At 41.4% G+C, this 15,342-nt stretch overlaps 1 protein-coding gene across 17 annotated transcripts in view; it reads left to right on the top strand.

Annotated features, from left to right (window-relative positions):
• Positions 1 to 15,342, top strand: part of LOC135463632 (uncharacterized) — a 72,487-nt gene that overhangs the window by 15,015 nt on the left and 42,130 nt on the right. Inside the window, exons 4-5 of one of the 17 annotated variants that reach the window (XR_010443563.1) lie at positions 7 to 607; positions 1,181 to 2,350. The exons of 9 other annotated variants lie outside the window; for them this stretch is intronic. Coding sequence is in view for 7 of the 8 variants with exons in the window: in XM_064740978.1 (XP_064597048.1) it covers positions 3,354 to 3,925 (572 nt within the window). In the remaining variant the exon portion in view is untranslated. 7 more of the 17 variants (XM_064740988.1, XM_064740982.1, XM_064740985.1 and 4 more) reach the window with 7 other exon arrangements.

Genomic DNA, 15,342 nt, shown 5'->3' with positions numbered 1-15,342 from the left:
CCTCAGAGCAGTCTCTGGGTTACCCCTTCGGAGTAATGTCGCACGACGGTCACTCGTTGACCTTGGGAAACCAAACACTGCCGTCAACACTTCCCCAGTATTCTCAGAGCCCTGGCCTCAGCCACAGTCTCCCCACAGTCCAAACCAAAAACAAGGGCACAGGGTGGAACGTTACATACGCGGTGAGGACGTTCGAACGCTGGCTAGAGCGTCAATCGAACCAGAGTCAGCGTAAAATAGAAACTATACCTCCTGTGGAACTAGATTCATACTTAGTGGAGTTCTTCAGTTCTGTTAAGAACATTAGTGGGAAGGACTACAGTTCCGAGTCTTTCCGCATACTGCGTACAAACATTAGCAGTTATTTGAAGGATCAGCATTATCCGGCTTCTATTACATCATCATCTGTGTTTGCTAGAAGCCAAAGTGCCTTCATGCTTAGGAAACGTAGATTAAAGGAAAAAGAACTGACCACCGTCTTCAACCACCAGACAGGACCCGTCTGATTCACATAGATTGCTGGCAGAATCTTTTGATACAGAAAAGAAGCAAGTCTTGACTAAATAAGACCTACAGTTGGACATGGTAGAAATTATCCTAAGATATGGTATATATCCACTTACTGTTTTGTAGGTGACATTGTTTTATGCGAGGAATTTGTATTTTATAAGTTTGGTGTAAGCTGTTTTCATACAATATATTCGTCACGTAAAAACAGTGATTAGGTGGGAGTTGAACTCTCTTATTCCATATTGCTGAGGATCGAGTAGATACATGTGAATCTGAAAATGTCACTCGCCTTTATTCGACCGACTTTGAGACCTTTGTTGTAAAGCTGAAGTTGAAGACGAGAAAAATTGCCCTTATATATACTCTTTGGGTAAGTCCTGTCTCAAATCTCGCAAATGACCGTTTTGCAGTATAACCAGTACATAATTTTATGTAGCGGGGAAAATATGAAAATGAAAAGAAAAATGTTTAGGCCACTTTGTTTACATTAGTCCTGTGTTCTGTGATAAAGAGCCAGTATTTTATTGAGGTACATGCATGTCTGAAGTCCACGGAATCTTTGTGATGGAATGGAGTTCAGATTAAAATGGCCACCATGCGCACGCAATTGTGATTGTTTACATTAAATCCATAAATGTCCTCTAAGACATGTCATTGGTTTTATTGCCAGTAATGCAAGATTTACCCAGAGATGAAGTAACACGGAGTTCAACGCAAGCTCTGCTGGACACCTCATTGGAGTCCCGTGACAACAGGTTCATCCCTTGTAACAAGCCAAAGTTGAAGAAAACAAACTCTGTCCCGGGCTCTTATGCTAGAATCCCCCAGCGCTATATCGCGGATTACTACAGAGATGAACATCGGGAGTTGTTGGATATACCGCCAGCAATCTTAAATGAAAATTTGGAAACATTCTTTCGTTCCATTCTCCGTCGAGGGAGCAAAAACTATACGTGGGCTACCTTTCGGACAATGATGTCTCATCAGGACAGTTATTTTAAAGAGAACAGCTATCCGGTTGTCCTTTCGAAGGCGCCGGAATTACTTAGAAGCAGGAATGTATTTCACGAGAGGAGAATACGCATCCGTGTGTGTGATACGTCTGTAGATTTCTTACAAAAACTTTGTGACTGGCTGAGTTGTAGTATGATCAGAAGCACCCGACATGTCAAGAAAATCGACTTGGCAGTAGCTGGACTGATTCGGATACGGCCAAATACCTACTTAGTCTAATGGTGGATATTGATGACTATCTTCGGCGCAAGGACTACCCAAGTACTATAACTGACCCGAATCTCTTTCCAAGCTCATGGAAAGTTGTACGGTCTTACCAGTAGTGGGAAACATTGGATTTAGGTGATTGCTAAAGTCAGGTTTTTGCCATGATTTTTTTTTTTTATTTTCGGAAAAATATAAACGTCGAAACTGTATGCTAGAACATTTATTGAATTTTAGGCGAAAGTTGTAGGCTATGTTTTGGGGTTTGCTTTGAATATCTTCTGAAGTCAAATCACAAGAATATGAGAACGGCATCGGTATTTATGAAATACTGAGTGCAAGTTATGACATTTACCTGTGGTGAAATGAGATTGTTTGGTGATGTCGATGTTCCGCTTCAAACTTATAAAGTATTCAAGGGACCAATCTCCTTGGTGAGCTTGCGCTTGCCTAATTATACACTTGTACCGGTAGGAAAATATGTAGTATGTATGTGTGCGGTGAGGTGGTAAAGTTTCCTTCACGCTCAACCCGGTGTGCTCTACCAACAACCTTCGCTGCTTCCATATTAATTCAAACCGCCATAAAATCACCGTAAAACAGCAACCATATAAATGAAGATTTGATATGCTTAGTCCCATCCCCGATGTCAATCCAACTTATTTGGTTTTTGTTCTCAGACAAAGTTCTTGGAGATCCGTTCGGAGTTTTGTCTCAAGGTGATGCATTTTCGACCTCGAGTAATGAAATCCTCCTGGCCACAACTACATGGCATAATCAAGCTTTCTCCAACAACCAAAGAATGTCTAGTATCACGACCAAGAAAAGGTCCACAGCAGGAAATCGAGTGTACGCCGTTAGAACATTCGAGCGTTGGCTAGAGCGTCAACCTTGTCAAGACCAGCGTACCATAGAAGCTATCCCTCCAACAGAGCTAGATTTGTACCTAGCCGATTTCTTCAGCTGTGTCAAGAACTCTGGTGGGAAAGACTACAGCTCCGAATCGTTTCGAATCCTTCGTGCCAACATTAACAGTTATTTGAGGGAGAAGAGATACCCTGTCTCCATTACAACGTCAGCTCTGTTCAATAAGAGCCAAAATGCCTTCAGTATTAGAAAGCATAACTTGAAAGGCAAGGAACAACAGGTTTCCCATTTGGAGACCGGAAATTCAGGACAGAATAGAACTGAATCGGGGTGTTTAGAGCAAGGGTTTTCTGCTGAAATTGCTTAATCAGAGAGCACATGCATTTCTCTGCTCTCATACAAGCCTCGTATACATAACTATGTAGACCGGGATACTGATGTTAATAAACCCTTCCTACGTGTCCCCATACGGCTTTATGACTTCAGTAGATGTGGCCTCAAGGTGTACCTGAAAGCTGAAGACAAAAGAGTCGCAATTTCACCGCTTCTTTAAATACATGTACCTCTACTTTTTACATGTACATGATGAGTACGTGTTCAATTCTATAATAAGTAGGACGCTTTGAAATTCGATGATCTGATGGCGTTATATATTGCCCAGGGATAGTTGATTCGTTTTGTACTGATGTCTCTAAAGCTAGCGTATTTTAGACAGTAACACTTATCAGTCGGCTGATACGACTTCCTTTTATTGCCAGTGTTATGCCCAGCTGGAGCGTCGCCTTGCCTCGGACAGACCTTCGGACAAGCCGAATATTCTCCCACGCCTGTGCCGAACTTCGATGATCAACGACGGCGCAACCTTGTTTGTTTTCCAAGCAACATTGCTATCGAGAACGAAAGGCGTCGCCAACGAGTGAAGGTGTTCGGAAAACCAAATACAACCGTTAAGTTTATCGTGGCCGCTGTTGGTACTTTTGAACGGTGGCTGTGGACAAGGCCAGGGGAGACCAGGCGGCCAATTTACGAAATACCGCCTGAAGAACTGGATCCACTCCTGGTTGAATTTTTTACCACCGTGAAGAAACCGTCAGGAGAAAATTACCACCACGAGTCTTTCATTTCGCTCCGTTCGAGATTAGACAGCTATCTTCGAGACAATGATTATCCATTTTCAATAACGCATTCGGAGATGTTTGCTAGTAGCCAACAGGCGTTCAAGAGCAAGAGGCTGGAGTTGAAGGAAATAGCTAAGGCGAACATACATCTTACTATGATTGACCAGGACACCCAGCTTAGTGGTGCCACAAGAGAACAGCTGATAACATGATATGTATAAATTCAAAATGAGGGAAGATATGGGGTATTGAGAGTGTAGCCCTGTGATGTACAAATTACTCCGTAAAGACCCAAGCCTGTGCTTATGCCTGTGTTGGAATTAGATGTGTTTGAAGAGGAAATGTTTTTGTGTGAAGTTTTCTTCGACGTTGTGCTGTACGGAATGAAACCCGCTGGTGTTTTCAGCAAACAAGTTTGCTGGCAATGAATTTTTTGTTCTGTACTTTAGAACAAATACCTCAGCATCAGGTGCCTTAAGCATAACGGCGCTATATGTCTTGTTTGGCTTAATTATATCACGAGTCTTCTAATCGCTGTCATTGCTAAACGGTGTTCTTAGTTGAAGAGTTGCACGTATCTTTTTTAAATTCGCACGAAATTAGGTTTTACCTTTGTGCTACCATAGTAGCTATTTTCACGCAGCTTTTACGTCCTGTCCTTAAAATTACATTGTGTCAAGTTCTCAAAACTTCTTTTTTCTTCGGAATATCTGTTACCCGATCATTTCATGGTGTCGAAGTAGACAGCCATCATGGAGTTTTCTTCTGAATAAAGAAAGAAGGGAAAAAAAATTGAACGAAATAGATTTTCCTACCTTTGTTGGGTTATGCTTTTGTAGCTGAACACGGTGCAACTAGGATTAGTGAATATACGGCCAGGGGGACTTTTACATGAAGAGCGAGTGAAACCTTGTCTCGCGAAGAATGTCAAGCAGCCCTACTTCACCTGTCCTGTCGATTAGGAGCCCATCTCATAAACGCCTGTTTCCTCGATTTACTTCAGCTTGCTTGTTTTTTTTTTTTTTTTTTTTTTGCCATCCTTTGCCTACGAAAGGTGTCATACTTTTGGTCGAACCCCAAAGGCATGGTCTTTGTTAATTTTTCACATTTTTGCAGCTATTAATGGGATCATGACTTAGGTTTTGACTTTATTTTCTTCTAATTTCGCTCAGACGATAATGTCTCGTCTGTTCGTACACGAGTGAGTTTTTAGCTGATTTATTCTGTATTCAGTGGGGTGGTAAACTTGCTAGAGGTGTGGCTTATCTCATGGAGATGAGCTTTATACACTTACATCAAACTTTTATGATTTTACTTGCAATTAGTTCCATTTCATCGGCATGAAAGATACTCAAGTACTTCTAATCATCCGTTCATTTTGGGTAAAGTCATTGCCACAAGCCCTAAAACGTATATGTATAGTACCGTGGCATTACTTGTGTATACGCGCGTGTAAATGCAGATGCAGAAGAGGAAATCTGGTTTGACCTGGTTATCAGATGCTGTTGAACTCAGACCAATCCTTTTTGCCTTAAGCACTGCACACTGTGGTCCGGGATATAAGTCGCTCACTATAATGTTGCGGTCACAAATTACGCATGTTATGTATTACATACTTGATAAACTCCAAAGCAACGTTAACAGAGTAGGATGCTGGGGTACACAAAGTAGTATTTTTCTGTAGATACAGGATAAAAAAAATTACCTTTTGCTTGGTTGTGGGTGTTTTATCTGAGGTTATCGGAGAATAGTTCTGTGCTATGTTGGTGGCACCGTCAGTAGTACGTCACCCAGCATTAACTCCGTTTTCAGGCGTTGTGTCCGTCAGAATTATGAAGATGAACCCCCGATACATGTACCCTATATACTAGATGTAGGTATTGATTTGTCCATGTGCATGCGTTCCGTTTGCTTTTCCCATTGCCCAGTCTTTATTTCAAACAAATCCATTTTTGGACTTTCATTGTCAGTGCAAGATGGCGGAGCGATGCCACAGGACGTGAAGAAGCAGGCTGTTTGGGCAAAGCTTTGGGCGAGAGTCGGGTTGGCAGCCCCACAGTCCAGCCTCTCCTCGGTTTTAGCCGGGCGCAGTACCCCTACCTCGACGTCCAAAATGTCGGCAGAGAATCTCCGGAGACGAGAACGCATTAAGGTGGACTCTAGGCCCCGGACCACCGTCAACTACATGATCGCAGCGGTAGGGACTTTCGAACGATGGCTATGGTCTGTGTCACAGGAGGAACATAGGGAAATTTTCGAGATACCACCAGAAGAGCTAGATTCGTTCCTTGTGGATTTCTTCTCCGCCGTGAAGAAGCCGTGCGGAGGACAGTACAATCCCGAATCGTTCATTTCCCTTAGGTCTAGACTAGACAGCTACCTGAAGGACAATGATTATCCCTGTTCCATTACCAAGTCAGAATTGTTCGCTAAGAGTCAGTTAGCTTTTAAGCTTAGAAAGCAGGAATTGAAAGAAGCCCATGCCGAATCTATGCAGTGATGGTTGTCTTGATGCGTCATTTTTGTTTCCATCATGGAGACCATTTTCATCTGGTCAAGTACTTATCACAATGAAAGCACACCATTTATATGGCATACTTTTCTTATACACGAGTTGAAGACTCATGACCTATATTAGCCTGGAAATTGGCCAAGTTTTTGCCAACACAGGCGTTATGAAGGGCATTACTTGACCTCTTAAGGATATATGTAGATCCACCGGCAAACGTCTATGCCTTTATATATCAACATGCTATTTCCATGAACCACGTTTTTGTGGTCACTTGTGTTTTATCGACCTACATACTGTTTGACATGTACAAAATGCAGGTGTCCATATTCACCTTGTGTAACTGCGTCCACCTCCCTAACCAGTCACAAACTTATACCATTTGTACATTAACGGTAATAACAATAATAATTGTAATTGTTAATTTTTTGGGGAAATATTTTTAGAATTCATTGCATTTACCTTTTCCAGTATTACGTTCGTGATCCAGCAATTCAGATTGGATGGCCAGTTTTCTTCGCCCACTATTTGATCCTCACACCGATTCTGTATTTTTTTTTTTTTGAATGCCTAAAACCTCCATTAGAGCACAAAAGCTGTTAAGGCTCTTTTCTCCAACTAAAGGAAGCAGTATAACGAAATTTATCATAACGATAATCCCATGGCATGTTTGTGTGTTTTATATATATATATATATATATATATAAATATATATATATACATATGTTTAAAAAATTTATGCCATGTAGAAATATGATGGACGCACATCCAGGTTTTATCTTTATATATATATATATATATTCTCCCCGTATCGCACAGATCTACGACTGTATACATTTTACCATGATTTAATTATTAATTTACTCTTATGTTATAAAATGAATTAAAGGAATGAAATAGTCTACAGGTATTAAGTTTACTTTTCACTGATCTGTAATGAGATGCTTCCGGTATAGTTTGTCTTCAGCCTTTTCCCCGAGTGGCGGAATTCTAGTATTACATCATCGGTTGAACCGTCACTCGGCAAAGAAACTCCGTCTTAGTATGGAAGTGTTGAGGATCGGTCGTAACTGGTTTGTATTTGTGGCCAATTGTACAACTTATCTGACCACCTTATTCACCCATGCTAAGTAAATCCCGTAATTGACTCTTTCGTGTTCAGCATAGCCAGGATGGACAAAGTCTTAGCTGTCCTTCCAGATCGGAAAATAGAGAATACACCAAAAGGTATTAAAAAAAGGAGAAAATTTGTAGGGAAAATGAATAAAATATATCCTAATTTTAATGCATATTTTATATTTTTGATAACCCCTATATTTTATGTATATTTTCCGTCCAAAGTGTATATTTTCCGTCAGTGATCGGAAATATTCGGAATTGACGTCATTGGTGAATATACTGGGAACGCTGGATCAGCTCAGCTTCCTCAGTTCGGGCTCTCCTCCAACTCGGTTATTTTGCCAGCTATCGTTCTTGACGTCACACCAGCAGACTACTCGTTTTCGGACTGAACCCGGCATGTGAGGACAAGTAGTTTAAAGTAATTTTTAGTCCCCATCAGAAGAAGCTGAGTACTTTAATATGATAAGCCACAAGTTTTAAAAATAAAAACCAACCGTTTCTTGTGTCCTGTGTGTACAGTATATTCCCGGTTGATTTAGATAACGAATAACTAGCCGAGTTGAATTTTATGCAGAAGATTAGGGATCATGCCATACGAAATAAAGGCAGTGCAAGAACCACATTCGATGGCATATTTGGATGGTGCTATTGTTGTATGATATAAAATGGTGTTATCTATTGCAATAGTACAATATTGGCGTTTCTGGCCAGTTATTCTTTCGGAAAGAAGGTGCATGTGTGCAGTGGTCGCAAAAGCCAGATCTTTGGCAGGACAAGCGTGGTTGCCACAGCGTCTCTCTTGTACAGAGATAATTTCATCAGATACTAGGGTAAAACAACTAGTGGTACGAAATGTGAGGAAACAGACGAGATTTGTACTAAGAGAGCTTTAAAATATTTCATCGTCCATTGATGTGAAAGGGTGAGAGGGAGAGAGAGATGTTCAGTTTATGATAAGTGTTGTCGACCTATAGTGTAACAAACCAATGTTCACGAGTTGGGATTTGGTATTATGTAAACGCGGCTTTATCATTCTACAGGGACCATGCTGGTAATTATTTATTCATTCCGGTCACACATCAGTCATAGTCTAGCACAATTTTAGTGACTAGAAAGTTGAACATAATGTGAAAGTCGAAATTATACGTTGTTGGTAAGACACGAACTCAATTCTTTTTGATGACATTCCCGAAATACCATAACAGATATGTCCCAGAGACAAACATACACGGCAACCATGATAGTTCTAGTTTTTGAAACGAAAGATATCATAGTATGCAACAACCGCGTCTTATGCAGGCTATTCGGTGGTTTGTGTTCAACGTTTTGGAAATTGTTGCTATTAGTGAACGGAAAGGTCATAAAAGTTGACGGCTGGTATGGGCATGTCATGTTCTGACTCCTAGATGGACATAAGTGATCTTATGATACATAAAAACAGAATTGTTGGGAGCCCTCTGGTTAATTTGGGATTTAAGACCTTCGTTCCCAAGCTGTTATACTGTAGTCGCTACTCTGGTTTTACACTGTATACGTAGTCTTCTGTATTTCATTCAATCGTATTAGTGCTGGAGTGCGAGTGCGTGGAGGCAGTGGCGTAAATGACTCATTAAACAGTACTGGTTCGATTCTGTATGCTACGTAAGAGGTGTGATTCTGTGTCAAGTCCGATTGTGTGTCTACACCACAGTCAAATACGAACTTGCACCGTAAACACCACAGACAGGTTCGATTCTGTACCGTAGACAGCGCAGACAGGTTCGATTCTGTACCCAAGACAGCATAGACAGGGTTCGATTCTGTACCTTAGACAGCACGAGCGGTGCAATTCTGTACCCTAGACAGCACAGGTAGGTTCGATTCCTTTCCCTAGACAGCAGACAAGGTTCGATTCTGTACCCTAGACAGTGCGATCAGATTATATTCTGTACCCTAGACAGCACGGGCAGATTCGATCCTGTACCCTAGAAAGTGCATATAGGTTCCATTCTGTACCCTAGACAGCCGACAGGTTCCATTCTGTAACCTATACACTGCGCAGTAAGGATCGATTCTGTACCCAAGACTGCACATACAGCTTCGATTCTGTATCATTGCACATATAGCTTCGATTCTGTGCCGAACACAGCATAAACAGGTTTGATTCTGTACCCTACACAGCATAAACAGGTTCGATTCTGTACCCTATACACTCGTCAGTCAGATTCGATTCTGTACTCCACCCAGCCCAGCCCAGACCAGACCAGACCCGTTCGATTCTGTACTGTACACGGCGCAGACCCGTTCGGTTCTGTTACGTTACACTGTGCAGACAGCTTTGATTCTGCACCCTAGACATTGAAGACAGACTCAGTTCTGTACCTTACAGAGCATGAACAGGCTCGATTCTACCCTACACAACGAGGCCAGGTTCCATTCTGTACCCTGGATGGCAGACAGTTTCGATTCTGTATCGTACACAGCGCAGTTTCGATTCTGTGACCTAGATAGCTCGGACAGGTTAGATTCTGTACCCTAAACAGCGCAGACAGGGTAGATAGCTCGGACAGGTTAGATTTTGTACCCTAGACAGCGCAGACATGATCGAATCTGTACCCTAGATGGGGCAGACATGATCGATTCTGTACCATACACAGCGTAGACAAGTTCAGTTGTGTGTGCGACTGCCAACATAAATTCATCGATGCCAGAAATATTCAGTCATTAATGTTTGTCTAAAATATGCGTGCATATCAGCAGTTTAATCAGTTAAATGCAGTTGAAACGAGTGGTAAGTAAATTATACATCATGATGATTTTTGTGTCATTGTTCTGCCTTATCTGAATTATTAACCTCTTGGTGGAAAGACTTAAAATTCGGCGGCCATTAGTCATTTCTTGGCCACTTAGCAATATTGTTCAGTGTACTTGGAGATACAGTATGGTGCGGTTATTTGGAGGTTAGAAATTGAATCACTGAATTCGCAGATTTTTAGGACTGCATGTATTACTGTTGCTAGTTGCTTACTGTTGTTACTGGCAAGCATAAGTCTCGGAATTCCTTTCGTTGTCAGTGGCCACAGTAACGGCGGACTTTCCGGATCTTCCATGGATGGAGCAGGTGCCCGGAGACGTGGGTGCGGCTGTGTTCGGTGGGACTCTGGGCGTGGCACCAATTGAGGCTGTGGATGAAACATCAGTTTTCATCACAGATTCTGTAGCAGAGAACAAAAGGCGACGTAAACGTATTGTCATGGAAGGAAAGCCCTCGTGTACGATCAGCGACATCGTGGCCGCCGTGGGTTCCTTCGAGCGCTGGCTCTGGGCCCTCCCTGTGAACGACCATCGTGAGATATTCCAGATTTCGCCGGAGGAACTTGACCAGTACCTTGTGTCGTTCTTTGCATCTGTGAAGAGTCGTGCAGGTAGAGATTATACCCCGCATTCCTTCAAGAATCTCCGGTCCAGGTTGGACAGTTACCTACGGGACAACAACTACCCGTGCTCCATCACGAAGTCCTCGATTTTCTGCAAGAGCCAGGTGGCGTACAAACGAAGGCGGAAAATGCTCGCAGACGCAGCAAGTGGTGTTACTCCACCAGACCTGAACTGATGGGGTTTTCGCTTTGTTGCAATTGAACAAGGAAATTCTGGTCGTCTTTTTCTGTTCTTGTTGACTGGGGCTCAAGTTAGGCTGTGCTTTCAGATGGACTAGGTTGTTTAAAATGTGTTATATGGCTAGGGTATTACTGCATATGTGTTTTGCGGAAGGGACACCGTGCAAACCTGTCGTACTGGAATCCTGTCGTTGCTAATCCGTATGCGCTATGTTTTCATATATTACTGCCTGGAAACTCACAACGGTAATGAATTAACTGAACATTAACAAAAGGTTTTCAAAGACAGTCCGATAAGTTAACTGTCGTTTTTGAAAATATGGCCAATCAGAGTGTGTATTCAGGAGGCTTGAAGGCTATGTTGCATGTGGACAAATATTGGGAATGGGAGACTGTTGCGTGCCGAGAAACAAACACACAAAAAACCCCAATAAACCCAGAAACCCAAGAGATGCATTATTGGCATATTTACATTCATTTTTTTATTGATTTGCACGTGATCTTACTCGTTGCATATGAATGACAATTTATGAGATACACACTTTAATCAGTTATGAGTTTAGGTGCATGTCATGGTGTCGGGGACAGTTGTTCTGTGTGCTGTATACTTTACTGCCCAAGGTCAGTGACAACGACCAACTGTAGTATTTCTCTGCTTTATCACCAGTGTCCGGCAAAGGCTCTGCCCGTGGGAGTTACTGTCCTCAGGACGCGTTGAACATACAGCGCTGGCTTAACGTGCAAAAAGCGGGTAAGCCGGAGACCAGCGTGCGTGACATTGTAGCAGCAGCCAGCACTTTCGAGCGGTGGTTGTGGGCACTTTCAGCCCACGACAGGCGAGAAATCTTCAAGATTCCACCCGAGGAATTAGACGGCTACTTAGCGGAGTTTTTCACCACCATCAAACGACGAAGCGGTGAGGAATATCAACCGAAATCCCTTACAAACCTGCGGAAGAGGATTGATCATTATCTAATCGACTGTGGCTACCCACATTCCATTATTTCTCATCGGCTTTTTGAGGGCAGCAGAAATGCTCTGAGAAGGAAGTTGGAGGAATTAAAACAAAAGCCAGAACCTCAGACGACCATGGTGTCGAAGTCGGAAGGCAGTAGTTATTATATGGACATTTTGACACGGAGTCAGGACGACCAGTGCGGAATGAAGGAATAACATCGGTCTGTATGATGATCTGAGTTTCGATTTTTGCTTTATGATGCCTGAGAATCAAAATATGATCAGTGTGTGACGACTGACGAGTAATATGCGGATCTGGCTTGAGTATTGACTATGTTTAAGTTGTATTTTCTTACCAACACTTCCATGTGAGTGTGATGTTTTACCTTTGAGAGCCTTGCCTGTCGTATAAATATACGTTTTGAGAAGGTTACAATCAATTTGGATTAGATGTTTATGCATATTGTTTCTGTTCGCCGCTATCTTAACTATTCAGATATTTATAATTTTTTTAATTTTATCTACTAACCATTGTTTTTGCCATGTACAGAATATTGTTTCGACTATAGCAGGCCAGGAAAAATAAGTGCTTCGTGAGATTTCCTAGTCCGACGAGAAGTCGTGAATTCTTCATGAACCGTGAAAGCTCTTTTTTGTCTGTTGGTTTGCCCTATTGTGAAGATCACAATGACTGTTTAAATATGAAAATTATTTTAATTCAGAACATTTAAGAATGAAAAATTAATTCATATTTTTGAATTTGTAAGCGTACCGAAGTATTATCTTGTTATGTATAGGTTTAATAAAAGGTTTGCAGGCATACTTTGTCGGTATGAGTTTTTCCTGAGCACACCGCTTCGTTGTTTGGTACAATTTTGGACTCAACAAAAGCCGAAAAGGCATTAATGTCCAGATGTTACATTATCTATACCAAACGTTATTGACTTGTTATTTTAAATGGTGCATATATATTAGTAATCTTAGTGAGATCACTGATCTCATTTAACCCAGGGGGTCTACATCTACAATCGAATAATCATCAGTTATTTGTAGTTTATTTCGACTTTGGCATAATGAACGTGATCGATCGTTATCGTGATCCACACCACATCACCTAGTACATAATATGACGTAGAAATGCGAACCATTACAGACATTTTAGTAGAAATTGATGCTTTTAGGTAACGAAACAGGAGATATTACAGCTTCTGGTTGTTTTAACATAAAATGTGGCACAGGTTCGTTTGCATTGTCGGTTATGAGCTGAATGTACTGGGCATGACTGCTATACTCGAAACACTTTGTTCCGTAAAGTTTAGTATTTAGGCACATAAAATGCGCCACGATGTGGCTGAAAAATCGCCGTAATCAGCCATAAATCATTCATTCGATAGTTAGCTATAACTATACTAATCGAACGGTTTAAGAATAGTATTTTATGATTGAATAATGGTGTGTGGAAGATGATATTGTGTCCCGGGAACGAGGACTGGAATATGCTGTATAGACAGAATAGGCCAGAAGGCTTTTTGATCAATTATATAGCTGATAATGTGTGAGAATGGGTCATTGGTTTGCAATGATGCGGGGAGACAGTCGATGTTCAAAGGCATGTTCAAACTGATAGTCCAACTAATACGGGGATCTCGGTCACGCTTTGATTACAGCTCTTCATCAAAGGAGTCCAAAAGCCAAAACGTATGTTTATGCTTTACACTTTTCGCGTTAACAGTCTGGATGAAATTGTGGTACCGGTACACGTACGGTTACCTTTTTGTTTAAATGGAAACAAGGTTAACTTCTCAGCGTTCCAAGTTCGGCTTAATCACTCCGGATATTGCGAAATCGACGCAAATATGTTTTCAGGAAAACAAGATATCTTACGGTCTGGTACGTGACAACTTTAAAGCGATTTCTGCCAGATAAAATTATCATGGGTTTTGTTTTGTTGTCAGATGTAAAATGCCTATGGACTGCTGGCACTGCTGAGAGTACCTTGCCGCAGAGGAGTTATTTGGTCTCCGCGGACAAAATAACTGGAGTTCCGAATTCTTTCGCTGTTAACACTGCGCTAAACAGACGCAGGAGGATGCGTGTCCAAAATTCCGATAATAGCCACTCGGCTATTGGCTACATGGTTTGCGCAGCATCTGTTTTCGAACGCTGGCTGTGGACAAGATCTAACGACAACCGAGAGGTGGTGGAAATACCTCCTGAGGAGCTAGACCCACTTCTGGTGAACTTTTTTCACGGCGTCAAAAGTCGACTGGGAACGGATTACAGTGCGGGATCTTTCAGACTGCTGCGTGCTAATTTAGACAAATATTTGCAGGAAACCCGCTACCCGTGTTCCATCATTACTTCAAGCCTCTTCCAGACCAGCCAAAGGGCGTTTAAGCAGAAATTGGATAGTTTAGAGAGCTGAACTTCTAAAAAAAATATGTTTGGACAGGCTGATGCCATTGCCAGATACAAAGTGTTGATTGTGGTCATGTGGAATGGTATAATAATCGTGAGATGTACACATATAAGCCTTGTAACTTTAATTGACCGGAAAATATATATACATGTGGTTCAACAAGTAAAGCAATAAAAGCCCATTTCACGATGGTCATTTAGATCATAGTTTGAGATCTTGCACAAAGGCTACGTGAGTTAAAATTGAGAACTCGTAATACCTGTTTTGATACGACAAAATGTATAAAAATTTTAACCCTTACGGCCATAAATTGCGTATTATATCGATGTTTTAAATTCAAATTAAATCCAAGGTCACTTTGCGGTTTCGCCCCATGCATGCTTTTAAGACATCAGTGGACACTTATCCGTAAAGAAGTAAGACCTGTCGAAGCCAGTTTATTTCTTGTCCGTGATAATTTGGAAATAAGCATACTTTTTGGACCAAGTGCTCATATCAGACGCGCTAGCTGGCGAACGGCTACGATTTTGTCCAGGCTCTGTCACATGTCTCCCACATGTTGCATGATTGGTCTAATTAGCAAAATACAGATTACAGATAAAACGACAATAAGAAGCAGAGGCGATAGAATGACGTGCAACTTCATCATGAATTCTCGTATATACGTACACAGTGATCATTCTGACATTAGTGAAATAAAGATTTTTAAACTCGTCGAAATATGACCTACATGTATGTAGTCCTTAACATAAGGAGAAATGTGTTGGAATCGTGGTGAGAAAGTTTTGTCTATTCGATAACTGGAGGAATGATTTATCAGTATGAAACGCAGTGGAAGACATTCGTATAAACATAAAAAATATTTATAAATACCACATCTGATGTTTTAAAGATTATACGTGTGAAATAGATTTGATATTATTATACGTCTTCAGAGTTCTTATATATCTTCTTGTTTTTTGTTTTTTTTTTTTGAGAAAGCAAGAATTGGCTTGGGAGAATGGTTGTTGCACCTTACTTCGGTCT

The sequence above is a fragment of the Liolophura sinensis genome, chromosome 3, assembly GCF_032854445.1.
Source record: "Liolophura sinensis isolate JHLJ2023 chromosome 3, CUHK_Ljap_v2, whole genome shotgun sequence".
In the NCBI taxonomy this organism is placed as follows: Eukaryota; Metazoa; Mollusca; class Polyplacophora; order Chitonida; family Chitonidae; genus Liolophura; species Liolophura sinensis.
The sequence above is the reverse complement of the archived record's forward strand: the minus strand, read 5'-3'. Positions and strand labels throughout refer to the sequence as shown.